The 27,343-nt window shown below is 37.8% G+C and overlaps 1 protein-coding gene across 2 annotated transcripts in view; it reads left to right on the top strand.

The window, feature by feature from the left end:
* The window catches only part of LOC110031691 (putative ion channel POLLUX-like 2), a 140,945-nt gene that overhangs the window by 41,673 nt on the left and 71,929 nt on the right, over positions 1–27,343 (top strand). For both annotated transcript variants that reach the window (XM_020735028.1, XM_020735029.1), the window contains exons 4-6: positions 5,876–6,162; positions 8,563–8,634; positions 16,180–16,255. In XM_020735028.1, coding sequence (XP_020590687.1) covers positions 5,876–6,162; positions 8,563–8,634; positions 16,180–16,255 — 435 coding nt within the window. The remainder of the gene's footprint in view (positions 1–5,875; positions 6,163–8,562; positions 8,635–16,179; positions 16,256–27,343) is intronic.

Genomic DNA, 27,343 nt, shown 5'->3' with positions numbered 1-27,343 from the left:
CTATATATATTAATAATATAATATAAGATATTTAAATTTCCCCGATTCACGCACCTCCGTTGGTGCACGAGGTCACATCAAAAATGGTGTCCCCCTAGCTAAATTCGACGTCCTGGACGCGTCGGCAGGATCCGTTTCTTCATCCGGGGTCGCCCGGATGACTTGGTCGACGGTTTGGTCGAAAACGCATTAAATTTAAATTCCTTCAAAATTATTGCTCGTGATCGATCGTTCCAGTAATTGATTCGAGTTTGATCAATCACAAAGCTTTCTACAGGTGCAGGTGAAGTGAATTTCGATAATTGTGTGCATCTACGTGTGAATTGTGGTTTTCATGTATCATGTATGTGCGGAGGTCGCAATGAGTTTTCCTATGGTTTCAGATTCTACGGGTACTCGACTCGAGCTTCGTTACGCTGATTTTAATCGACTCAACTAAGCGTTGAGGATTTAAAACCGTCCATATGAAATTGCGAGGAGTCAAGAAGGAAACCCTAAGTTTAGATCCTAGGCTCTAAGAAGAGTAAGGGTTCTCACCAAAAATGACGGCAACACATCTTAGTAGGTTTCCTAGGTTTTTGTTCGCTACTTCAGTCTGACCTTCTGTTTGTGGATGGGCTGCTGAACTGAATTGGAGCTTGGTGCTTAGCTTCCCCCGTAAAGTTTACCAAAAGTGACTTCGTGATATCTATGTTAGAGGTAGTAGTTCTAGGGATCACGTGTAATTTGACAATATTTGTGAAGTATAAGTCGGCTATATTAGAGGCGTCTAGTGTGCGGTGCAGGGTATGAAATGTGCAATTTTTGAAAATTGGTCCACTACAACCATTATAAAATCTTTGTTCCTCAGTGTCCTGCGGAGACCCAGTACGAAGTCCATGCTAACATCCACCCAAGGTGCTTCTGATACAGGTAACGACGTATACAACATTGTATTCTGCCATCTCGTCTTGGACAATTGGTAAATCCTACATTGTCAGACGTGACACTCTACATCTCTTGTTAGCCTAGGCCAGAAGAAGTGCTCTTTGACGAGGGTGAGAGTTTTCCAAAATGGCTAGCAAGGCCTCCATTATGATTCTCTTATACAATTCCTTCTCTCAAGGAGTATCTTGGAATGCATAGCTTATTGCTGTAGAATAGGTAGCCATGCGCACGGCAGTATTGTGCTGTCGGTATTTCCTAATATTTTTCTCAGATCTCTTTGAAGTTTTCATTTGCTTTGTACAGGTCTTTGATGATCTCGAAACTTATGAATCTTGTTTGCATTGAAGTGATTAATAAGTGACGTATGCTTAATGGATCTGCTGCTCGATTCTGGCTCCCATCTTTATGTTTAAGTACAAAATAGAACGATACAAAAAATTCTACTCAGGTTGTGTGTCAGCTTCTAAGTTTTTTTTGGTTGATCATAAATTTCAAGGCTTCATTATCTGTGAACAAGGTGAAATCACTTGTCAATAGATAGTGGCTCTAATGCTCGTGGGCTCTTACGATTGCTAGAATTCTTTGTCGTAGGTTGAGTACTTCCTTCTGGACTCTTTGAGTTTCTCGCTGAAAAAAGCGATGGGGTATCCGCCTTGACTTAATACAGCCCCGATTCCGACACTTGATACATCACATTCTACTTCTAATAGTTGTGTGAAATCTGGCAAGGCTAGAACTGGTGCTTGAGTTACTTTTTCTTTGAGTTTATCGAAACTTATCTGAGCGGTGCTTGGCCAAGTGAACTCTTTGCCTTTTAAAACTCGATGAGGGGAGCGGTGGCAACGCTAAAATTTTTAATGAAGTCACCGTAGAATGATGCTAGCCTAAAAAACTGCCTTTATTTGACGAATGATTGCAATGTGGTCTAGCTTATAATGACTTTGATTTTTGTCGGGTCCATTTGAATACCTGCGCTGGATATGTTGTAACACAAAGAGCATACTTGATTTGTCATGAAAGTGCATTTCCTTGGGTGGGCGTATAGTTCCTCGTTTCGGATTACTTCAAAATCTGCTGTCAAGTGTTGTAGATGTTCCTCTTTAGGATGCTTATAAACTAGTATGTCGTCAAAGTAGACTACGACGAACTTCCTAATGAGGTTGCGAAATATCTGATTCATTAATCTCATGAAGGTGCTGGGTGCATTTGACAGACCGAAGGACATGACTGTCCACTAATGTAGTCCACCTCGTGTCTTAAAAGCGGCCCTTGGTCGTATTCGTATATGGTGGTATCCACTGTTTAAGTCGATCTTTGCTAATAGAGTGACTCTATGTAATTAGTCCGGGAGGTCATCCAGTCGAGGATTGGGGAATCAATACTTGATAGTTATTTTGTTGATGACTCTGCTATTGATACACATCCTCCATGATCCATTTTTCTTGGGTACCATTAGGGCCAGGTTAACACACAGACTTATACTTTCTCTAACTATTCCTTTGGTGACGAGATTTTGCAGTTGCCATTGTAGTTCCCCGTATTCCTTCAGTTTGAACCTGTAAGCAGGTCGATTTGGTAAGAATGATGCATGTATCAGGTCTATTGCATGCTGATTGTCCCTCAGTGGTGGTATTCCTTGTGGCAGACTGTTTGTCGTGACAACCTGGAAGTTTTGTAGTAGAGGTTGTAGGCGTGCTGGTATTAAGTTTTCTTCCTTGGACCCCTCGAGTAGGACTAGGGCTAGTGCCATGAGTGCTTCTTGAACCGACATGTATGTGGCTCTTGGAACGACTATTTCCTTGTTGTCGTTTACTCTAGCATCTTTACTTGGTAGCAATATAATGTGTTTGCCATCTTTCTTAAATGAGTAAGTGTTTTTAAACTCGTCATGGTGAGTTTTGCAGTCGTATTGCCAAGGTCGTCCCAGTAGAAAATGGCATGCGTCCATGGGAACGATGTCACACCATACTTATTTCTTAAATTGGTTGCCTATTGAGAACTCCACAATGCATTGTTGATCCACACGTGAGGGAATAGGGTAGGGGATATTTTTGGGTTGGTAATTCTAACTTTGGCACAATTTGTGTCAATACGACATTTTCACAACTGCCACAATCGATTTTCAACCTGCAAACTTTACCTTTAACTGTACACTGTGCGAAAGATGCTGTGTCATAACCATGACTAATCTCGTGCTGGTTCTGATTGTAAGACTCGTCGTATGACTAGTAACTTGCCTTCATTCTCTAGGAGTTGAAATGCTTCTTCGACATTGTCTTCCGGGTCTTCATCCGCGCTTTCCTCTATGACATCTTGATCTGTAAAAGAGACAGTTCGGCTTGTGGGACAGCTGGAGGCGATGTGGCTGAAACCATGACATCTAAAACACTTTCTTGTTGGTACTGCCCCTGACAAGCTACCTTTTTTGGGTTTCTTGTTGCTTGGATCAGTTTTTTGCATTCTCGAGTGCTAATTTTTCTATTCTTGGTTTGCTTTTGTCGGTAGGTGTAGCTACTGGGTATGACTTATGTGAGGATTGCTGCCGGACGGAAGACTGCGATCTGGCTTGCTTCTGTTGCCTTTCAACTTTCAGGGCTAAGGTTTGGATGTCACTGGGTGACTAATAGGGCTGCAGTTGAACTACATTGTTAATGGAGGGCTTCAGTCCTCCGAGATAGCGGACGAAGCTATGCTCCTTTTGTTTGACTAAGTCACACTTGATTTGTAACTGATCGAATTTGGCCCTGACTTCCTCTATAGCCATTTCTCTCTGCTGTAGGTTGTGGAGCTTCAAGAACATATCTTTGGTGGTATTATAGTGGCAGGTATTCCCGTTGTAGCGCTTTCTTCGCTTTGTCCCACTTCGTGATTTTGTCACTGCCATCCCTTGTTCGGTGACGTTGTAGGTTGTCCTACCATAATGAGGCATGCTTTTTCAGTTTAATAGCTGCTAGTTTGACCCGCATATCTTCAGGTATCTCTTTGTATTCGAAAGTTCATTTGACTGTACGTAGCCAGTCAATGAATTTATCTGGATCCATACCACCATCAAATTCAGAGAGATCTATTTCAATGCTGAAGTCGTGTTGGTCTCGGGACTCTTCTCTGGTCTCCTGTGGTATTAAATGCCGAAACGGCTTGGAAGGTATTCTTTATCGCTCACATCTTTCTGATGGAACGGATTGTGATCGTCGTCCCTGTCTTCATGTCGACTTTGTTGGTCACGACCTAGGGTAAACCTCACCTTGGGTTCATTCATCTAGTTATGCCAATTGTTGCTGTAGGCGGCAAATTTTACGCTGCAACGCATCCCGGGTGGGGTCTGATGCATTTCTTCTTGGGGGCATAACTGATGGTTTGGGGAAAAAGAAGTCAAGGTGAGTGGAGGGAAAGAAAGAGGGAAAGAAAGGACTAACAGAGAGAAGAGAAAGAGGGGAAATCAAGAACAGAAAGAAATGGAAGAAGGAAGTGGGAGAAAAAATTGGTTTGAGTAGGGGTGCGGATACTAGGGAACCCTAGGATAGGACTGAGTTGGGCTAGCTTTGATGCCAAATGATACCGGAGGAAGCCCATACTACAATAGAAATAATAATATTATTGTAGAATTTCAAATATTACAACAAGATTTTTCAAAGTAGGGAATAAACGACAACAAAATAATAACTCAAACATAAAGACAACACATGCTCCAATAAGGGTTGTGGAAAGATAAGATGTCTCTTCGGGGTCGAGCTACAGCTGGAGCATCACCCAGACCCTTGGAGTGGTCACCACCTCGGATGAGTTACAGCCAGAGCAAATTTTAGTCGTCGGATACAACCCTCAGAGAGGAAGAATGCCTCATAGACAATACTTAGAATCTGTACTCATCCAAATCCCTCTTTCCTAAGCAAAAACAACCCTTGTATATAAGGGGGATTATGACTTATACACAACACTTTCAATTATGTAAAAGAATAAAAATAAAGTAATATAATAGACATGGATTTATAATAGGGGATTTCATGAAAAAGGAAAGAAATAGGAAAGACAGACATAAAGTAGGTAGGACATAAAATAAGAGAATCATAAAAAAGGAAAGGAAGAGAGAGTGAGATAATTGAAAAAGGAAAGGGGAGGAAATTGTAGTTGCGGTACTGTAGCGGCTATAGTGCTGCTTCCTCAACACTGTAGCTGTTACAGTGCCGCGACCCAGAAAAAGCTCTCGCGTTGCATATAGTATGTTTGTGATGGTCCTTTTTTCTTCAAGTATCTTTCCCACCGTATTGGCACACTTTGCAAGTTCAAATATGTATAAAACCCATGCATTTTTTATTGAAGGACTAAATTGAATCAATTTAGGGTTGATTCAAATAATTTGATTCAACGATTAATGTTAGAATCCATAAAAGTCAAATACTTTGCATACGAAGATAAACTATTTAATATAAAGTTATATTATTCATATATTATATCGTTAAATATTATTTTTTAGGCTCTAGTATGACCCCCAGACATGAGCATTATATTGACATGCTTTCCTTCTCGTCTCCTGAATCTTGATGGAATGCCAGCAATGAGAGGCAATACTCTAGCTGGATCATGGCGCTAACATTGTCAAGGTCCATTTCGATTAAAAATCAATAATGTAAAGATCTTCAAAATTTCAACCTGACTGTAGATTTTGGCTTGGTTTTTAAACTAGCTAGATTGAAGAACATTGTCGTAGCCTTCAAACTACCTAGATCAAAGAACAATAGCCCTTCAAACTGATAGGTTGGTAGATCAATGATCTTTGAAACTAACTATATCGGTTCTTTAGTTATTTATTTTTTTTATGCATGTTTTCTACAACGATGACTAGATACCTGCAGTCATGTTCGTTTTTTGCAGTTATGTTTCTATTATTTAAACATGTACCTTTATTAAATATTTTGCTGACATTTTTTGTATTTTTACGTGATTACAGGGTCGCCTATTACGATTTTTCCAAATTTTCCAGCTACGCTACTCTATATCTAGTTCTGCATTGTCAAATTCCTTTTTCTGGATTATATTGACAGTCAAGATGGTCAAGTCATTGGTGTTTCAAAAGCTTGGCAGTGCAAACTTGCCCTTGGCTTGTGTGTCTAACTCAATTAACAGACCAGTATCACTTCAATTGGATGTATCTCTCCCTTCTATTGAAGATATTAGATGGAGTTTCTCTAGGTTGTATTATTTATTCAACATGCAGCTTGACAGGAATATTGGAACGTAAGTTTAGCGTATATAACTGTATCTTGTTTTGTCCAAAACAATATTTGTTTTCAATTTAATTTTATTTTTAAGCCTATCCTGTTGATTTATGTCGAGTATTGAAAATTATTTCATTAAATAAAGAAGAAAGGGGAAATGAAATTGTAATAAAATTGTGAAAGTTCAATTGGCTCTCCCAAATTGTTTGATGTTGTACATCTTGTAGATATGAAAATTTGTTCTTTTTTGATATCCACTATGAATAGAATGAACTTAGGGTTTTTTTCTGTAAGAAAGAGATACTTTTGGTAGACATTTTGGAAGCTTAACCACATTGGAGTAGTAATTGTTGATGCTTATATTTCTCAGGTTCTTCAAGTTACTTTTGGCAATTATAGGGCAAAATTGGCAGCTATTGAAAATTTTATATGCTATTCTATGCTTAGCGTAGATACAATACGAGGAGAAGATTTGATATGTAAAATAACTAAGAGATGAGAGATTTATAGACATTGATCAGATTTTTTAAAGTATGAAGGCATCTATAGTATGATTTAAATATGAGAAGATTTGATATGATAAACATCTATAGTATGATTTATTTTTTTAAATATGAAGACATTAAGGAAGATGGAAATGCCACTTTGATAAATTGTTAATGCTAGTTTTGACGAGGAAATCATTTTGGAAGTGATATTGATCAAAATTGTTAGGTGTATCATATATTGAATAAAAAAAAGTGGAATGGAAGTAGCTTGAAAAAAAAGATGCATGATATTAAATCTTTAAATCGAAATGAAATACTTATTGGGATTTGGAATGTTATGGATGATTAGAGCAATTTTGTTTACAAATCTTTTTATTGAAAATTCGAAGACTATGATAATCCTTACTGAAAAAAGACGAAGCATTTTAATATATGAATTTAAAGACAAACAAGATATCAAAGATTGTAGTAATTAGAAAAGAATTAAATAGAACACAGACTTTGAAAAATTACGCCATTATTGAAAAAATAATTTGGATTAAGATTAATATAGGAGAATTCCATGTGGATGCAAATGTTGTGCTAAGATAATTATGGGCAAGTAGAGAGTAAAAAAATAATCTTTATATAGTTTTAATAAATTTTGCAAAGTTTATGATTAGATATTATGAGAATTAATTTAATGTGCATCAAGGAAAAAATAGCGTGATTCAAAGGCATGTTGAAGTTCTTAAAGATATATATTATGTCACATTGACTAGTATTTGATGTGATTGCTGAGTTATTTACCAAAGAGTTTTCAATTGAAGTATTTTTATATGAAGGCTTAACACCATTTATTTCGTTTTTGTTTTGATTATGGTGATGCTTGCAAAGAGTATTTAAAATGAAGTGTTGGAGTATTTTTTTCGTGGATGACGTAGTTCTTTTCAATGAAATCTCCGGTTAAACAATTAAAGAGTTAATGAAGAAAATATCTAGTTAAAGAACTTTCGTTTAGTAGAATAAAGGTTGAGTATATATTATATAATTTTAGTTGGCCTGATATTAATAATTTACGGTCAATGTAATTAAATGATTTGGCGATGTCTGGATGTGATAGTTTTTTGGATTTTAATTAAACTGGATATTTATATAGTTAAGGATATAACTTCTAGAGTTATGATTGGCTGGTTAAAATAAAGTAGTGCCTCAAAAGTGTCCTGCGATAAGAAAAAAATTAAATTACATAGTGTCACCTATGCTTGTTGGGATTCTAATACTAGTAATATTAGTTAATATCCAAGTGAGCATGATGTAATTGAGGATGTTAAATGGAATGTATGATTAACTAGAAATGATAGTTTTAAAAATAATTATATTAGAGGGATGATGAGATTGTCATCTATTTTATTATAAGCTAGCAGAACATAGACTGTGGTTGTTTGAGCATGTGCAACAAAGGGTAGAAAATACACAATAAGACTGAGGAAAAATAGTATTCAAATATTAAAATGGAAACGGGTGGGACAAGGTAACATGCATAGATGCTGTGTGAAAATATTTATGTAGACTTGATTCAATGCCTCATGCTCAGCAAGACTAACGCATAACGAGGATTCATTGATTGAATTCACCGTAGTTAGGATGAGGCTATTGATTATAATAATGATGATTAGAACCATTCAATTCTGTGTTTATAATTCAATTTCTTAAATTGCGTCTCTTAATATTTTTAGAATGTCTAGTATGAAGAGCATCCCGTTAACAATACCAATGCTTTCCACAGTTCTTAATTTTTGATGAAAACTGAAACCTATAATTGTTAAAACTCTACTTTCACCAGATGCCTACTCGCAGCTTGAAATTGTTCATTTTGATTTGTATCTTGCTTTAATTTTTATGGTATTGAAAATTTTAAATTGATCAAAGAGGTTTTGTGCATTTTGTAGGTTTTTCGTTGCCTTACTAGCAGCATGTTTCTCATTCGTCATAGTTGGAGGTTTTTTATTTTACAAGTTCAGGTACTTATGTTACTTCTGTAATGAACTCCGTGCTTATCTTTAGTCAAATATACAATGGAAATGGTTGGATTGATTTTTACCCAATCTTGGGATCCTTTTTGCTGTATATTGCAAGCTGGAGAGGAAGATAAAAAGAAAAGTGAAATATTAATAGAAAATAGAAAGACTAAAGAAAATCTCGGTTGCTTAGTACCACACCATCACAAAATGTAGTATTTTTTACACGGCTTAGGAAGAAGAGCCAGCCAGCACACAACACGGACCTATTATCAAAGTCACAAGAAATTTTCTTTCAACATTATTGATAATAATATGCACCATAACCTCTTTTTTATAATGAGAATAAAACCAGAAAATATGTAAATTAACATTAGGATATTTTGTTAGGGTACTAAGCTCTAGTAAATCCAAATTAATCATAAAGAAATAAACAAAGTAAATTAAAATCTCAATGACAACTAATAAATTAAACTAAGTTCGCCATCAGTGCTGTTAAAACTTATTTCCTTTGTTGTTATACCCATTCCTAACTATTTTTGGATGCCTAGCATTCTAGATAGCTGAGTGTAGTGCGTTCATGACGCGGTAGAGGGATCCCGTGATCTTGATTCTGTAGGTAGCGCGACATCCAAATCCCGTGCTTGTGAGAAGTAGCCGCCATTTACTTTTTTTATTATTGCTTCTTTCCATTTTAGCAAGTTTCCTCATTTCCTTTCCTTCATTTTTATTCCTTTCCTATATATGTGTTGTATTAGGGTTTTGATCGGTAGTTTGGTAGTGTTTTTTGTTCGGAGCAGCCGCCATCTCTGTCTTCACTTCTAGGGCTGTAAGCCAGGGTGAAGGGGTGCTCCAAAGGTGGTGTTTGTACTTCCCTAACTCCTCCGTATCCTTCCCGCTTCACTGCCACACATCCCTTTTTTGCTGCAGCTGCCTAGAATATTTGATCCCGACTGTTTTCCTGCAGCTGCCAGCCTTCCGACTGTCTTCCCCTTCTTGTCCTGCATTCGAGCCGCCCAAAACTGCCCCTTCCTAGTCATGTTCCTGCAGTTTAATCCCACCCACCTTGCCGCTGCCGCCCAGGACAACTAGGGATCACTACCTTCCTGCTGTTCCACTGGTATCCGCCCCAACTCCTTGCTGCCACCACTTTGGACAGCAACCCCTCATGCTGCTCCCTGCAGTTTCACACTTCCCACTTGCTGTAACTCACATCCGTTGTTGCCGCCATACCTCCACCTTCCACGCTCTTAACAACCACTACTACCACCCTTGGATCTAATCCCTATCTTGAGTTTGTGTTGTGAGTTGTTGCAATTTCAAATTTGTGTTTGTTGGTTGTAATTTCCCACCGATTTTAGTACTAATTTGTTTTTTCTATTGTTGTTGGTTAACTCTGGTATCAGTTCACCCAAGTGCAGTACGGCCTTCTAATTCTGCATTTTTCTTACCTTTTCTTTGAAAATCTGCTTCAAACCTCTTCTTTATTGACTCTATGAAACAATACCACACTTCTGAATTATGGTAAAAGCTAAAAGTCCAAAATAGTTCCCCAACAATTCAATTGTGGCTAAGTTAATCTCATAGTTTCACATTTTTCTATCTTACTAAATTGATCTGAAATGGTCCCTTATGGACTAACTTTGGATTACTTTTGTAAAATCGGACTTTTATTGCAATTTCATTCAATTTCTACCCGAGGGATCATTTGGGATGATATTTGTTTATTTGAGTGACTTAATTATCCATTTGTGAATAATTGGAGGACTATTGTAGCTTTTCTCCACTATAAAAGGACAATGCATGGAAGTTAATGACTAATTTCTTTGTTTTTTGCCAAGAATGTTCTACAAACATTTCTGTAATAAGTCATAATTATTGTAGAAGTTTGTTGAAGATACATGTGACACTTCAAGTATTAGTTTATGGATGGCTAAGATAGTTGTTTGGGGCATCAGCTTTGTGGCCCAGGTTTCATTCAAGGGAAGGCAATGCATGCTTTTAACATTGATGTAGTGCGTCTGAGTTTTAAGGTGATTTTTTTCATATTTATCAAATAAAAACTTGCTAAAAGTTTTTTTGGAGGCATTCTATCACAGCTTCTCATTGATCAGAATAATATGTGCTTTGGTCTAATAGGCCTCACAACTATCCTTTTGTTGCTAGATCCCAATAGGTCATCCATCGTAGGAGCACTCTTTTGTACTCTTACTTTAAGGGTTCTTAGCCAACTATTGCACTAAATGGTGCTTCATTGTATAGAGTTTTCAATATTTCTCTTTCTTTTGCTGTAATTGCACCAAAGATAATTTTTGAAAAAAAAAATTTTGGTCCATTTTTTAGAAAGATTTAATAGTAACAAGTCCCTTTGATTATTTTTGGTAGTCATGACTGACATTTTAGAATTAGGCGTGTCACTATTCTTGTTTTTTTTTTGTTTTCTTTTGTTTGTTTCAAGGAGAAGACCTCGTTTAAGGAGAGTTAATTTTATCTACCAAAGGTTGAATTCTTGGTCAAATTCAACATTCAATTATAAAATAATTTCAATTACTTTTTCTTTATATTGTTTGAGCACCATGGCAGCATTGTGGCATTTCATCGTGAGATTTTGGTAGTATTCTTTTATACAATAAACTTTCATTGCTTTAAAATATTCAATGATAGAGTGGTTTATCTTATGTGATTCTTGGAAGTTTTGTTTTGATCTCTTAGATGAGAGTAACAACCTTTTAAACGTCTTTTGCAATTCTTATGAGTTGGTTTACTTTACAACCTTTTAAACGTCTTTTGCAATTCTTATGAACATGTATTGATGCTGGTGTTGCCCTAGTGCTCGATACGTGCACTGCGTTCTCATGGGGTAGAAGTCCCGCGAGCTCGCAGATCACGAGTTGTCGGGACAATGACAGAAGTGGTACGAAGCTTCGTCCCGCGAGGGTAGAATCACAAAGTAGACTCGCGAACCGTCGCGATCCTGGCAGAGGCTTGCAAGCTACCACACTTGGGAAGACTTTTCTGGATTTTTCTGCCCTCCTTTTGTGTCAGAGCCTATAAATTGTTGTCCTAGGTATGTAGGGAGTCAGTTTTGAGTGTGTTTAGTTTTAGATCTTTTGTGTGGAGTTTCCTTCCCCTTTGTGGGCTGTATCTGGGGAGGTGGTGTTGCTCTGACTGTATCTCTTCCGCGGTGGTGATTGTATCTTCCACTTTTATCCTCTCCAACCTATCTCTTTCACTCCCCTTAACCGCCTCCCACTTCAATCTTCTCCTAACCACCACACAATCGCTGTCGAACACCCACAACCCTTACCACTTGCTGTCCCTTCAGTTCCATACCTTCCCCTCGCTGCCAGCAGCACTTTGTTGCTGTCACCTCCCCTGCTAGGCATCCCGACCCACCTCACCAATCTTCACCCATTGTAATACATCTAAAAGTGTTGTTGGCGTCATTTTGTGTTTGTATATTTTAATATTAATGAAAATTTACTTTTTTGTGTTTTCATTATTTCTCTTATTACTAGTTCCGATATCATTTGGTATTAGAGCTAGTTCAATTCTAGTCTATTCCAGGGTTCTTCAGCACCCACCCCTAGTAGATTCACCTCGATCAACTTTTTTTTTCTTTCAATTCACAATTTGAGCCATGCCACCATAAAGAGATATATCAGACTCTACTCGGGAAGAGATCCAATGTGAAATTCGTCGTTTGTAACAGAGACTAGTAGAGTTAGATGACGGGAACCAGAAAGAGATTACCTTCGACTGTGATCGAAAGAGTTTTAGGGCAAACAGAGATGAAAATCTTAATCCGTTCCACAGGGAAGATCACAACGACGAAGAATATCGGCAGCCGTTTTGGTATCCAATATCAAATGAGGCCAAGAGAAGAGGCCTCTTATGGAGGCCGGCGGGATTTTGGCTTCAAGTTGTACCTCCCAGAGTTCGAGGCAAGTATGGATCCCGATAAGTTTATCGACTGGCTGCAATCCGTTGAAGGGATTTTTGAATATAAAGATGTACCAAAAGATAAACTAGTTAAGCTAGTCACTATTAAGCTGAAGAAGGGTGCTTCCGTATGGTGGGAAAATGTGCAGATAGTGAAAAGATTATTAGGTGAGAGAAGATGAAGAAAGTAATTTAGAAAAAGTTTCTCTCACCCCACTATCTCCAGGATATGTTTCTAAAACTTCACAACTTGCATTAGAGGGATCTTTTAGTCGATGAGTTCACTGCCCAATTTGATCACTTGCAGATGAAATGCGAACTGACGGAGTCAGAGGAACATAAGATAGCCAAATATCTTAGAGGTCTGAAACACGTCATCAACAATTTGGTATAGTTAGAACCATACTGGACACTGCGGGATGTTCAAACATTAGGATTGAAGGTGGAAATACAACAAAAAACAGAACCAACAACAATCATCTTTCAAGTAACAACCTTCAGGCAGGCTTCGCCGTAACATATTAGTCATGAAGAGAACCAGCCGACCCACGGGTAGGGTAATCACGCACACAGATCAAGGCAGCATAGAAGAAATTAGCGATGAAGAAAAAATCGAGTTACAGAGTGAGGAGTATTAGCTTCACCCAAATCAAGGAGAGGTGCTCATGATTCGACGAATCCTACAAACTGAGGACACGAGAGATTTGCAGTGGCTTCGCCACAACATGTTCTACACCCGCTGTACAGTGAATGGAAAAGTATATATTCTCATCATCAACGACGAAAATAGAAAGAACGTGGCGTCAACACTGATGATAAAGAAATTAGGACTCGCAACTCAGGGACATTCCTAGCCATATTCACTGACGTGGCTGAAGAAGGAGAATCAGGTCAGTATCAACCAAAGATGCTTGGTAGAATTTTCGATCGAAGGCCAGTTGTAAGACTAGGTGTGGTGCGACGTGGTCCTTATGGATGTCTGCCACCTATTGTTGGGACGACCATGACAATTTGACCGAAGAACTCATCACGACATATATAAAAGCACTTATTCCTTCACCAAGGATAGAAAACACATCACTCTCCTTCCTTCGACGGAGTCTGAGGTCACAAGATCTCTTTTCAACAGAATGACATCAGTGGAACCGGTTTTAGTAATGGCATCAGTCAGGAGGACAAAGACACCCACCCCTGATATAAGGTCGATACAACCAAGGATATGTCAGGACAATGTCATACCAGTAGGTCATGCGAGAAGGGTCAGATTACTTCCACTGTACGCCCATTTGAACCGATTGTGGGTTACTTTTGGAAGACTCAACAGTGTAAGCGTGGTCTACTGCCACAGGAGGACAAATCGATATGGGCATTTGCTCACAAGATAAGGAAGTCCCTCAAATACCTCGGGCAACAGTACAATCGCCAGTGCGATCCAGGATGACTGATAACAAAACGTAAGCTTCAACCAATAAAGTTGAAGCTCCCTTAACCTCAGGAGACTGAAGCTGGTGTTGCCATAGGGCCCGATGCGGGTGCGCCAATCCCGCGGGGTAGAAGCCCCGTGAATTCGTGGGATCGCAAGTTATCACGACGACGACAAAAGAGGCGCGAAGCCTCGTGAAATAGTGGGAAAATTCTTGCGAGGGTAGAATCACGAAGCAGACTTGTGAGTCCTCACGATTTGTGCAGAAGCTTGCAAGCTACTGCATTTTGGAAGACTTTTCTGGATTATTCTTCCCTCCTTTTTGTGTCGGAGCCCATAAATTGCTGTTCTAGATATGTAGGGAGTCATTTCTGAGTGTGTTTAGTTTCAAATCTTTTGTGTGGAGTTTTTGTGGGCTGTACCCGGAGTGGTAGTGGTGCTCCGGCCGTATCCCCTCCACGGTGGTGATTGTATCTTCCACTTTTATCATCGCCAACCTTTCTCTTTCACTCCCCTTAACCGTCTACCATGTCAAGCTTCTCTTGACCACCACACGACCACTGCAGACCACCCACAACTCTTCCCACTTGCTGTCCCTTCAGTTCCACACCTTCCCCTCGCTGCAACCAACGCTCTGTTGCTGTCACCTCCCTTGCTGGCCATCCCGACCCTATCTCACCGATCTCCACCACCAATTAGAATACATTTAGAAGTTTTGTTGATGTTATTTTGTGTTTGTGTTATTATTTTCTATTTGAATCATGCCGTAATCCTATTTTAATATTAATGAAAGTTTGCTTTTTGTGTTTCCACTATTTCCTTTATTAGTTCCGATTTGATATATCGTCTACTAATTTTAAGCAACATGGTGTTCAATAACCAAAACAAACTTTGGATTTTTCAAACTTGGAGGAGGTTCCATAAGATGGTGGATTTTATTTTCTTTCAAAAATGTCTTTGCCAATGTCATGTATCTTATTTCATTCCAACATTCTTTGACAACATTAAACTGATTTTTAGCATTTTTTATGGTTGAATTTTTGGAAGGGAAGTAAAAAAAAAAAAAAATCAGGCATGACAATGAGGATCAAAAGTAGAGATAGTTTGGAATTAGGATCCTAAGCTTGCTCTGATATTATATTGAAAAGAGTAAGTGGTTAGAAAGTTTACTTTGCTCAATCTCCCATGAGTATTTATATACAAAATAACTAGAAAATAATTGGAAATTACCAATTTTAAAGAATTTAATGATTATAGTTGTTGTCTAATCTTTACTATTTTTGTTGATGGAAAAAGGGAGTAATTAATGGCACTCTCCATTTCATGGTAGACACATAAATCGATGCCTCATATTTTCCCTCATTTAGCATATAAATTCATGGTTCCTTTCATTTTCTTAATCTACCAATCCTAGGACTGTAAATTCTGTCAGCTCTTATATATTTTTAACCTTATCTTTAAAGCATGTACTTATAGATAATTTTTTAGGAGAGTTATAGTGATTAAAAATTTGTAATTATATATATCATTTGGATTTTTTGGGCAGAATATCATCACACATGCGCATGACAGCACGGACTTCTACATGCACCATGCACCCATATGTACTTTCATGCACACATGCATCCGCACTTGCATGCATGAACTTATACACACACATCCACTGCTGCACAGATGCATATATTTCATATGAAATATAATATAAGTCTACGGTTCTTGTGTTGCAAAAGAAAGGAAGTTTGTTGCACTAAATTGGAGAGCTGAATTTATCAGCTTTTAAGGTATGCTTTTAGGGACAAGAGACGGATTCATTTACTTGAAGAATTTGCAATTTTTTTTTTGTTTTTTGATGAATAATTTTAATTTACAATAGTATTTTCAGATACACACATTTCATACATAATATAATATAATTATATGTTCAATTTGTTGTAAAAGCAAGGAGGCTAGCCGAGTACAGAATAAACTATCTCGAAGCAAGCTTTCTGGAAATTAATACAGATTCATTTACTATTGATGAATTTGCGGCTTCCTTTTGATGAAGGAATTTTAATTTACAATTTTAGTGTCATTGGGTTCTATTTTCCTTTTTTAATCTCAGTCCATTGTGTTAACCTATCAGGACATGTAAAGTGTTATATGTATCCATTTAATCAGCAACTCTTTATCATTTCTTTGTTAAGGAACAAGAAGCAGTCTCTAGAAGATTGTTTTTGGGAAGCTTGGGCTTGCCTTTGTTCGTCATCTACTCATTTGCGGGTATGAGCTAGCACCGAAGAATTACCAAGCTCTGTGCATGCATTTAAACTAACGAATTAATTTTCAGTTTTAATAGAAAACACATTTTTTTTCTCATGTGTTTTTTGCAAATAATCTATTTTGACAATAGCATCGGACATTTTGGTTCTGGAATAAATAAATAAGAATTTCCCACTAATTTTCTTAGTCCGAGCTATTACTACCTGGTAGTTGCTGATGGGCTGCGTAGGTCTATTGAAATTGATGTTCTTTAAGAATGAATATTTTTTGGTGGTAAATTAAAATTATTTATTTGTGTAAACTTTTTTAAAAGGGTAAACCATTCTCAAGATGTCGACATCGGAGTTAACCAAACAAGAGTGGAAAATCAGAAATAACAACAAATGACAATACAAACTCAAACTAGAGTGGATCTTGGGGTGGTGGTAGTGCTCTGCGAGGGTTTGGATCTTTGGAGAGGTAGCAAAGGGTGGTTGATGGGCTTGAAAGTGTGGCGGCAAGAAAGGGGTGTTGGTAGCAGTGAGGGGAAGGTGCGAAGCTGTAGGAACAACAAGTTTGGTTGCTGTCCTGAGCAGTGGAATTGATAACGAAGGCTGGACAACGAGGGAAACAATATATAGAGGTTGTTATGGGCGTCAACTGCGAGGGGAAACAACGGGCGGCAATGACAAGGATGCAGGGGGATTGCAGGACAACAAGAGGACGGTTTTTCGGGGTAGTGGTAGTGAGGGCAAGCAGCTGGACTTGGAAATCACAGTGAAAACAACAATGAGCTACTGTTCGGGGGCTGCTGCAGCAATGAAGGCCAACCAGGAGCGACATAAAGAGGATGCAAAAGTGGATAAGGGAAGATAATCACTATATCTGGAGTAAGATATAGCCTGAGTACCATGCGGCCCTCAAATAAAGCCCTAGAAGGAAACACAGGGATGTCGATGGCTGTAATGAACAGAAACACGACAAAAAGTGAATTTAAAATATCGGGAATACAAATATATGTCCCTGGGATAACTAGGAGTGGACCTGTCCCAATAAATGACAAGCCCATGCATGGGAGGGTTGGCTGGTCCCTCCTGTGATTGGAACGAACCGGTCTAGACACGATAAAAATTGAATTTAAAATATCAAAAATACAAATATATATCCCTAGGATAACTAGGAGTGGACCCCACTCCCAATAAATGATAAGCCCTTGCATGTGAGGGTTGGCCTGTTCTTCATGTGTTTGGAACGAATCGGTCCAGACGTGACAATTGCCGTGCTCCTGTGCTGGGGCGCTATTCCACATTCATCTTTTGATGCTTGCGTCAGTCTCCCGGGGTTGGGGGAGCTTCGACCTCATCTATCGAAGTTTCTGGCTCATCGTAGTACAATGTTATGTTGACCACGTTGAAGGTGATGGTGCTGCTATAACTTCCCTGTAAGTCAACCTTGTAGGCGTTGTCATTTTAAATCACTTCCTGATAGAATAAGTATTCATTCTCTTTTGACATAACTTGAGTATTAGCTGCATATCGACGTAGATTTTCATAAAATAACTCTCAAGCTATTAAGTCTGTAATTTGCCTCTTCCACTTCCCACACTCGGCAGGGCACATCCGTTAAACAAATTTGTTTGGAAAAACTAACTCTGAATTGAAATCTGTGGCAGGTTGCACAACTCTCAATTGCAACCTCTCGCGACAGTCCTTTTCTTCTCTGGAAGGACCTGGATCCCATTGTAGGATGTTCTTTACCGTAAAACTCCTAAGGCGATTTCCAACACTGTGGGTCATCCCTCATGTTGGTACATTTCTGAACTAAATTTAATACCCAAATGACTCCATATATTATTCTAGAAGTAGCTCAAAAGCTTCTCATCTTTAATATGTTGGACTTCCCTCAGCAGGGGAAACTCAGGAAGTAGGCCATATATCGAAAATTTTTTAAATTCTCTTATATGAAGTTGCGCTATATCTAGTATTGACTCTTCAAACTTATGACCATTTTGGACATACAATGATAGTCCTGCTAATGCTCTTCTCAACGCTTGCAAAAAGTTAGACCGAGGCACCTCAACCTTTTGCTCTGCATGAACGCCCATTAACTCAGACTCACTCCCTTATGGAACAACTACTGTTAATTATTTGGAGCATCTCTTATAGGCTCAGCTTGAATTACATGCATCTCTCCTTCATCAGTTGGTAGCTAATACTCATCCTTTGTGTCATTGCTTTCTTCAGTGTCTATTGTCTTGTCCATTTCTTTTACTGCTCCCTGCTCTGTGAAATAGACTGTACTCTTGTTTGGGTAATCTTATGTACTATGCCCAAAACAATTGAACTTGATGCACTTCTTGGCTGAGACATATTTGAGAATATTGGTTGACTTCACATATTCTCCATTCAATTAATTTTTTTTCAGGCAAAGACTGTTCAGATGCTTGATCAGGTGTACTCTTGCTGTTTGATCCTGGGTTTGAACTTTCACAGTGAAATGTGGCGGTTATCTGGTGATGTTGCCTCTCCACTTTTGAAGCTCGAATCTGAACATCAAAGTGGTAATTAACTGGTAGATACTTGTGCTGCATGTCTCATTTCATCTTGAACCAAGTAGTGTTTTTTTCCCTTCTCGATTTTGTTGGTGCATCAAATTTCTCATCACAACAACACACATTTCCTTAACTTGGAGGCGACTAGTTTTATCATTTTGTCAAGTGGGAAATCTTGGTACTCAAAGACATGTTCTACTATTTGGAGCTACTTGATGAACTCATTGGAATTTATGCAACTGTCAAAATATGTCAGGCCACTATGCACTCCAAAATTTTGGCTTCTTTGATATTTAATGCCCATCAAATGACTCCATATATTATTCTAGAAGTAGCTCAAAAGCTTCTCATCTTTAATATGTTGGACTTCCCTCAGCAGGGGAAACTCAGGAAGTAGGCCATATATCGAAAATTTTTTAAATTCTCTTATATGAAGTTGCGCTATATCTAGTATTGACTCTTCAAACTTATGACCATTTTGGACATACAATGATAGTCCTGCTAATGCTCTTCTCAACGCTTGCAAAAAGTTAGACCGAGGCACCTCAACCTTTTGCTCTGCATGAACGCCCATTAACTCAGACTCACTCCCTTATGGAACAACTACTGTTAATTATTTGGAGCATCTCTTATAGGCTCAGCTTGAATTACATGCATCTCTCCTTCATCAGTTGGTAGCTAATACTCATCCTTTGTGTCATTGCTTTCTTCAGTGTCTATTGTCTTGTCCATTTCTTTTACTGCTCCCTGCTCTGTGAAATAGACTGTACTCTTGTTTGGGTAATCTTATGTACTATGCCCAAAACAATTGAACTTGATGCACTTCTTGGCTGAGACATATTTGAGAATATTGGTTGACTTCACATATTCTCCATTCAATTAATTTTTTTTCAGGCAAAGACTGTTCAGATGCTTGATCAGGTGTACTCTTGCTGTTTGATCCTGGGTTTGAACTTTCACAGTGAAATGTGGCGGTTATCTGGTGATGTTGCCTCTCCACTTTTGAAGCTCGAATCTGAACATCAAAGTGGTAATTAACTGGTAGATACTTGTGCTGCATGTCTCATTTCATCTTGAACCAAGTAGTGTTTTTTTCCCTTCTCGATTTTGTTGGTGCATCAAATTTCTCATCACAACAACACACATTTCCTTAACTTGGAGGCGACTAGTTTTATCATTTTGTCAAGTGGGAAATCTTGGTACTCAAAGACATGTTCTACTATTTGGAGCTACTTGATGAACTCATTGGAATTTATGCAACTGTCAAAATATGTCAGGCCACTATGCACTCCAAAATTTTGGCTTCTTTGATATTTAATGCCAAATATCCACGTTATTAGTTTTTCATCATTGGAAACCGTGCTGTGGTGTGATTCGCTTCATCATTTTGATCTGATGAATCGCCGTTGTGGCTACAATAGACCTTTCAGGATTGTCTTTTCTTGAAGGTGGCAAGTCTATGTTGCATTTGGAAGATTTCCCTATAAAATTTTTGAACATTTCTTTGTGGATTTCTCATAAGCGGCATTATGCCATTTTCTCCCAATCATATTTTTGAAACAAATTTTTAGGTTTGGAGGGGTTGAAGGGTTTGTAGGGGTGGTCTGAGTGGAATGGGGAGAGAAAAGACATATTTGGGGAGGGGGGTTAATTTGACAACCTTAGGATAAAGCTAACGTTAGGTTATATCTGATACCAAATGATATTGGAGTTAACCAAATAATAATGAGAAAATGATTATTATTGTTAAATTCATATAGGAATTTAAAGATTACTGGAAATTAGAAATTGTAACAAATGACAACACAAATTCAAACTAGAGTGGATCTTAGGGTGTTGGTGGTGATCGACTAGAGAGGTAGCAAAGGTGATTGATGGACTTGAAAGTGTGGCACTAGCAAAGGGGTGTTAGCAGCAATGAGGGGAAGGTGCAAAGCTGCTGGGACAACAAGTTTGGTTTTTGTCATTGGCGGTGCCTGTCTTGATCTGACTTGATACTTGAAATTAAACAAAGCAGATACAAGAAGATCAGACAGTGGAAATTTAAATTTTCTATAACTAATATTTTAATAATGAAAGCACCACTATAAAACAAAAATTTAAAGTAATACAACTAAATTTATCTCGATTTTTGTTGTCCGCGTCTTCCATAAACATTTTTTCTTCCAACACTCATCTTTTAATCAATTAATTAAACATGAAATGTTATTTTAAAACAAAACCGAACTAACTAAAACCACTGAATACTTTTACTCCTAAATCATTGTAACACAATGAAAAGAAGACAATATGCATGCAATCAAGCTTTTATGTAAATCAATCTAAGAAAATGTGAAGATTCGTACTAAAAAATATGATCATTTAATATAATTTTAAACATTCACCATTTCTTATTGTATCATTTGCATATCAATGTCTTTTTAATCTGTATTCAATCGTCACAAAAACACCTTCTAAAATTAAACCATGTAAGGTGCTTCACGGGCACCGTAGTGTTTTCTCGTTATTAGCTTAAAAGAGTGAGCTTCATCATAGCTAAACATGCACATACATTCAGTCTATGCAGTTCATATCATTCATACGTGTATTTCATTGAATTCAATATATTATGTATACATAATACTTAATAATAGTTATTACTAAAATGTAAAATCATCACAATAATATGATTAATAAAAGGAGCGTATAAAACTTAGCAATTGAATTTATAGGTAGTAGTAACTATCAATGAAATTGACTAAGAAGAAACAAAAATGCTACTACAAATCAAAATTTAGAGTACTCACTTCGACACTTCGATCACCTTATGAGATGATGATCCTTTTTAAATCCTTTAATTTTCTCTTTCACAGCTTTAATTTTCTGACCTGATTATATTTCATAATATTCTAACATTAATATGCAGCAAATTATAATTAAACTGGCTATACTGGTTACTAAATAAACACTAATCTTACCCATTCACTTCTTTTGCATGATCCGATTTCGATCTTATTGGTCTTTAATTCATTTTCTTGTTTGAACTAATTTACTGAAATTAATTCATAAAGTTTAATAACCCTTAATAACATTCTAATTAAAATAATTTATATAATTAAAGCATAAATTGTATAAAACCTTATCTTAACTTTCATTCTATGGCTTGATTTGTCTTTTCTTGTTCGAACTTACACCACAAATCTTCTTGCAAGTCTCCCTCACATTACTTAAATATAATGAAATTTAATTAGAAAAATTATATTCTTTATTTCATAATGTTTAGTACGACTTAATATCTAATTAATTAAACAAATATCTTTTATTATATAATCTTGACCCTAACGTTTTTGCCTCAGTTCGTCTTCGATCCTGCATAAGCCACACTTAAAGGTCATTCTGTGTCTTCACTGTAGTCCCACAAGTTTATATTCCCGCGATTAGCTAATATGCATGTAACAGCTCCAACACCTTCTGCATTCCCTTCAAGAAAAATGCGCCATTGATCTCTTATATGTTGAGCACATCGACCTCGTCCCTGATATCACACGCAAGGGGAATGCTCTAGCCTTCAATTATCTCCCTGCTCGACTTAGCAAGCGCGCTCGAGATTAGTTACCAATGCACTCGTTTTTACCCTAGCTGCTCGATTCCCCTCTCCTTCGAATGGATCGATCTTCCTTCGGACGCAAGCTCGCCTCGTCTTCCTCTCTTGAGCAGGTTAACGATCAAGCGTGCAGGTACTCCTTCAGTCTCCTCTCACGCCGTCGCTTGCTCAGTAGCAATTTACAAAGTGCTTCGGCTAGGGCTGCATATGCAAGATATGATTCATCTCCTTCGACTTCAACACCTTCTTATGCATACAATAGCGCCACCTGTCGTCTCCTTTCTCTTCTTCTCCTTCTCCCTTGCATTGCCTCTGTCAACCTCTAGTTCCCTCTTCCACACGCTTTTTCGCTTCTCCATCATTTCTTTATTTCGGGTGAGCCAGTCTCGATTGCGCCCTCTCTTAACTTCCAATGACATAACCATCCCTAAATGTTCGTCCATATCGTCTCCATATTTTCATTTCATTTTATTTAAAATATTATTATTATTGTTATTGTTATTATTAGTATTTTTTTAAAACACAGTTATTACAGTGGCCGCGAGGACGAAGGCTAGATAGTGAAAGAAACAACGGATAACAGCTGTTCTGGGCGGTGACAACTCGCTGGATTTTTTAGCGGAAGTACTCGAAGTGAGCTAATTTGGACTATTAATCTGCTCTTGTACTAAGTGGGGAATGCAAGGAAATGCAGGACAACAAGAGGTCGGCTGTTCGGGGTTATGGCAACGAGGATCGGCATGGAATTGGAAAACTACAGTGGAAACAACAACGGGCTGCTGTTCTTGGGGCGGCTACAACAATGGATGGCGGTCGAGAGGATGATGTAGAAGATAATAGGGAAGATAATCACCAACTTGGGAGCCAGATACAACCGGAGCACCACTCGACTCTCGGATACAACCCTAGAAGGGAACACAGTGACGTCGACAACTGTTCTGAATAGAAACACAACAATAACTGACCTTAATACATTAGAAGTACAAATATATAACCCCATGATAACTAAGAGTGAACCCCACTCTCAATAAATGGCAAGTCCGTGCCTGGAACGACTGGTCTGTCTTTTCTGCGCTTGTACCAAACATATCGAGATGTGGCACTTGCCGCACCCCCATGCGGGGATGCGATCCCACATCTACCTTTTGACGCCCACATCAATCACCTTGGATGATATAAATGAATAAGAAATGCCAATATTGCTAGTTGGATGAATTTTAATGAGTATGTTGATTGATAATTAATTTTAATTGCCTTATTTTTTTTAATTGCTTTGGTAAAATATTATGTACATTTTTTTTTAAATTTTGTAGGAGATTGTGAAATATATTTAATCATTAATGCTATGTTAAATTTCATCTTTTTTAGTTAGTTTATTAGAATTTGTTCATTTGGCTCAAGTTGTTCCAGGAGGTTCTCCTAGCATTGATGTAACCAATCAATGTATGCTACTTGAGTTGACTCAATTATGATTCAATTTGATCTAACCTTGACATTGTTCTAGCATTCCTAGATGGTGTGGAAGGATCAAGGAATGATTTGGATATTGGTAGGAAGAGGAAAGAAGGGAAAAGTGGCAACGATGATTGAAAACGAGCTCGACCGGCTGATGGACAGCAAGTCCGAAGCCAAAAATAGTAAATAAGCATTGGATGCGGAGGTTTGGGAAGGTATTCGAATGACTGAGGGAGATTATCACCCCGATTCAATTAAGCTACAAACACACCATATGAGTAAGATCAAGGATACAATACTATAGAGGAAACAAGCTCTGTTGCTTAATCTAATTGTTAAATTTTCCTAAAATCAAGTTTTAAGCAACATCGTTATACTAAGACTTAAATTAAGACTTTAATTTTAATTAAAATAATATTAAAAAGTATCTCACAAGGGCTGACGACAACAACTAGATGGGAGAATCCCGATTCTGGATTGGCGAGATGGAATCTGTCTTGGTGCGATTCCGCGTTATTCTCTCATGGGTAAAAGAGACTTTGCCTTTTTCTATGGAAGCATTTATATCGTCGTACTATGGTTACAAGTTAGTGACATTAAATTTAACAAAGATATTGTAATCTCTTGGCACGAAATCTTGTAACTGTTATCTTTAATTCTCCTAGTGATTTTGAATGGACCATTAGTTCTAGGCTTGTTCTTTTCAAAAGGACAAGTTAGAAAGTTCTCTTTCTTTAGTTTGATCCGCTCCAAATCACTTTTCTTGAAAGCGATGGCCTTATTGGATTTGTTAGATTACTTGTGATATTTGGCGATATTTGATGTTCTCATTGACATTATTTCCCTCCCATATACATTACTACTTGAGCCACCTCTAGTAATTTTTGCACCAAATAAAATTGTCTGCTTGGTTGAGTTATGATACTCTATTACTTACATCAACACGGCAAGCTTGCCTATTCCGTCAAAGCCAAATCCACCATCACTCCAGCTATAGTAACACTGATATATTAGTTATCCAGGTGCAAAAAGATGTTAGTTTGTTGTATGTGCTCTATTGCATAGCTCCGACCATGATCAATGTCAACATTGTGTTAGCATGATCAACATACTTTCCTAAGAATATTTGTCCAAATAATGACTCTGGAAGCTTTGTTCCATATGCAGCTTCTTATGTGCATGTGGGAAGTTTGCAAAATTACTCAAGGGAAGCTCCATTCCTAAGTAGCTCAATTATCTCCTCTTTGTGCCTGCCAAGTTTAATATCATCAATATTAATGGGTACAAATGTATTTTCCAATGAACTTGATAACTTAGAAGTTGCTATTGATTTATCATTCTTCGACCCATAAAAGCACTTATTATGATAAATTGATGGCATGTACCACCAATATTGTGCCATATCCCACAAAAGAGTATGCGAGTGGAAGTTAAGACTTGTTCCTTCACCTCTTCAGGTTGACTAACCATTGCAAGAAGCTTGTTGTCTTCACCACAAGATGTCATTTCATCTCTGACTCCACAAGGTGCCCCAACAACCAGGTCCTCAACCTTTTGACAGAGCAATGCAAGTTCTCTCAACTTGATGCTTAAACCATGTGCAATGGCAAGAGCAGACCTGGTAGCAACCTCAACAGATTAGAAAGAAACACCTTTGCCTTCCGAAACAATTGAAAAAATTAATATGTTGTGCTATTTGTACCTGCACATCGAGTGCACTAGTACAAGGATTGTCTAAGTTTTATAAACAATTTGTTTTTTTTTTTGGGATGGATCATTCGGAAAGTACTTTTTTCGCCATCCATAAAATCTGACACTTCCATGTTAAAGGTTGGTGCCCGATTAGTTAATTATGATCCAAATGATACAATTTGGAATCATTGAGTCAATCTTTCTTTTACCTTTTGCGATGCTAATACATGTTTCCATAGTCACTTATTTGATGGGTGATTTCTTTGAAGAGTGATACGACATGCCTCTCTGATTGACATCTGCAAAATTAGACTTCTTGAATAATTTACTATTCCACCCAATACATCTAGTTTTTTGGGAGCCCAAACTATATGAATTTCGTTCTTGAACACTTTTTAAGGTAAGAGTTTGATGTGCTTCTCATTCTTGGTGAAATAATTTATGTTCTTATAGCCGTCCTGACTTGTGCAACAGCTGTACTGCCAAAGACGTCCTAATAGGATGCGACAAACATTCACACAACAGATGGTTTTGTGTGGCAATGCTCAACTTGTTTTTCATTTGTGCAGATATACCATTATCACAATTGTTTTTGTCTATGATAAGATAACACTTTTCCTTATGATGCAACGAGTACGAAAGATGTCGCAGAACCATTTTTGTTCTTTGATGGGCTTAAATTGGAGGATCCGTTGAACCACCAACATCTCTTGGGGTCTCAACTTATGATAAAATTGCACACATTTTTTTTTTTGATGTAATAGGTACAAAAGATGTTGTGGTGAAGTCATGGTTTCTCTCTCTCGTGGGCTCAGTTGGAAGGATTTACCAAATCATTATCTTCTTACTCAATTGAAAGTTGATACCTCTCTTCGACATCCTCATTTTCGAATGTGTCATTTCTTCCACTAACTGTTTAGTGAATATGATCACTCTCTTATTTGGGCAATTAGGAGCTCTATGTTCAAACCGATGACATTTGAAGCACTTTTTGACTGGGGAGAATTTGGGAGTGCTGGTGTCATCCACCTTTTCTTTACCTTGGGTTGGTTTTTCTTGCATGAGTGGTTGGCTTGGGTGCTCTAATGAGTGAATTCTTGCTGTCCGATCATGCGGTCAAGTCCTGCCTGTAAGGTGCGGTGCTACACTGGTAATGATGCTGCTTTTTCACCTTCATTGTTAGAGTCTTTATCAATTACGGACCCATAAGGTTGCAACTGCATCACCTTGTTGATAAATGACTTCGATCTTCTTAGTCACCTTGTCATTGTGTGATCTTTTTGGCTTCAACCAACTCACATTATAGTATTTGGTCAAATTCAGTTATGTAAGCCTCTATGGAAAATTTGTTTTTGCATATGTTGTGGAGTTTTAGGAACATGTTCAACTGGCAATGTAGAAGAAGTTTTTTGTGTTTTATTTATTTTTTCATATTGGATCAGGTTGAGATTTTTTTTTTTACGTTGATGCAGGTGTTTCATATTTTTCTATCATAAGAAGCACACTTCTTTAATTTGACAGCAATCGACTTCACTTTCATGGCAGGTGCAACGACCTTATACTCGAAGCTCATTCCACAGTCTGGAGCCACTCAATAAATTCAATTTATGACCATCATAATCTGACAAATCAACTCACTCCAAGCTCATTGCCCTTTCCTCTTGTATTCAATGCTAAATTGTCAGAGCATTGGTTTTTCGTTGCTAAAACTTTCTGGTGAAATGGGTAGATGTTGACCTCATTTTTAGTGAGGTCTAGTCTTCCTCTTAGGGTTTAGGATCTAGCCTTAGGGATCTCCCTTCGACTATCTTAGAACCTTAGAAATGGG

The sequence above is a fragment of the Phalaenopsis equestris genome, unplaced genomic scaffold (genome assembly GCF_001263595.1).
Source record: "Phalaenopsis equestris unplaced genomic scaffold, ASM126359v1 Scaffold000840, whole genome shotgun sequence".
Lineage (NCBI taxonomy): Eukaryota > Viridiplantae > Streptophyta > Magnoliopsida > Asparagales > Orchidaceae > Phalaenopsis > Phalaenopsis equestris.
Note: the sequence above shows the minus strand (reverse complement) of the source record. Positions and strands in the feature narration are given on the sequence as shown.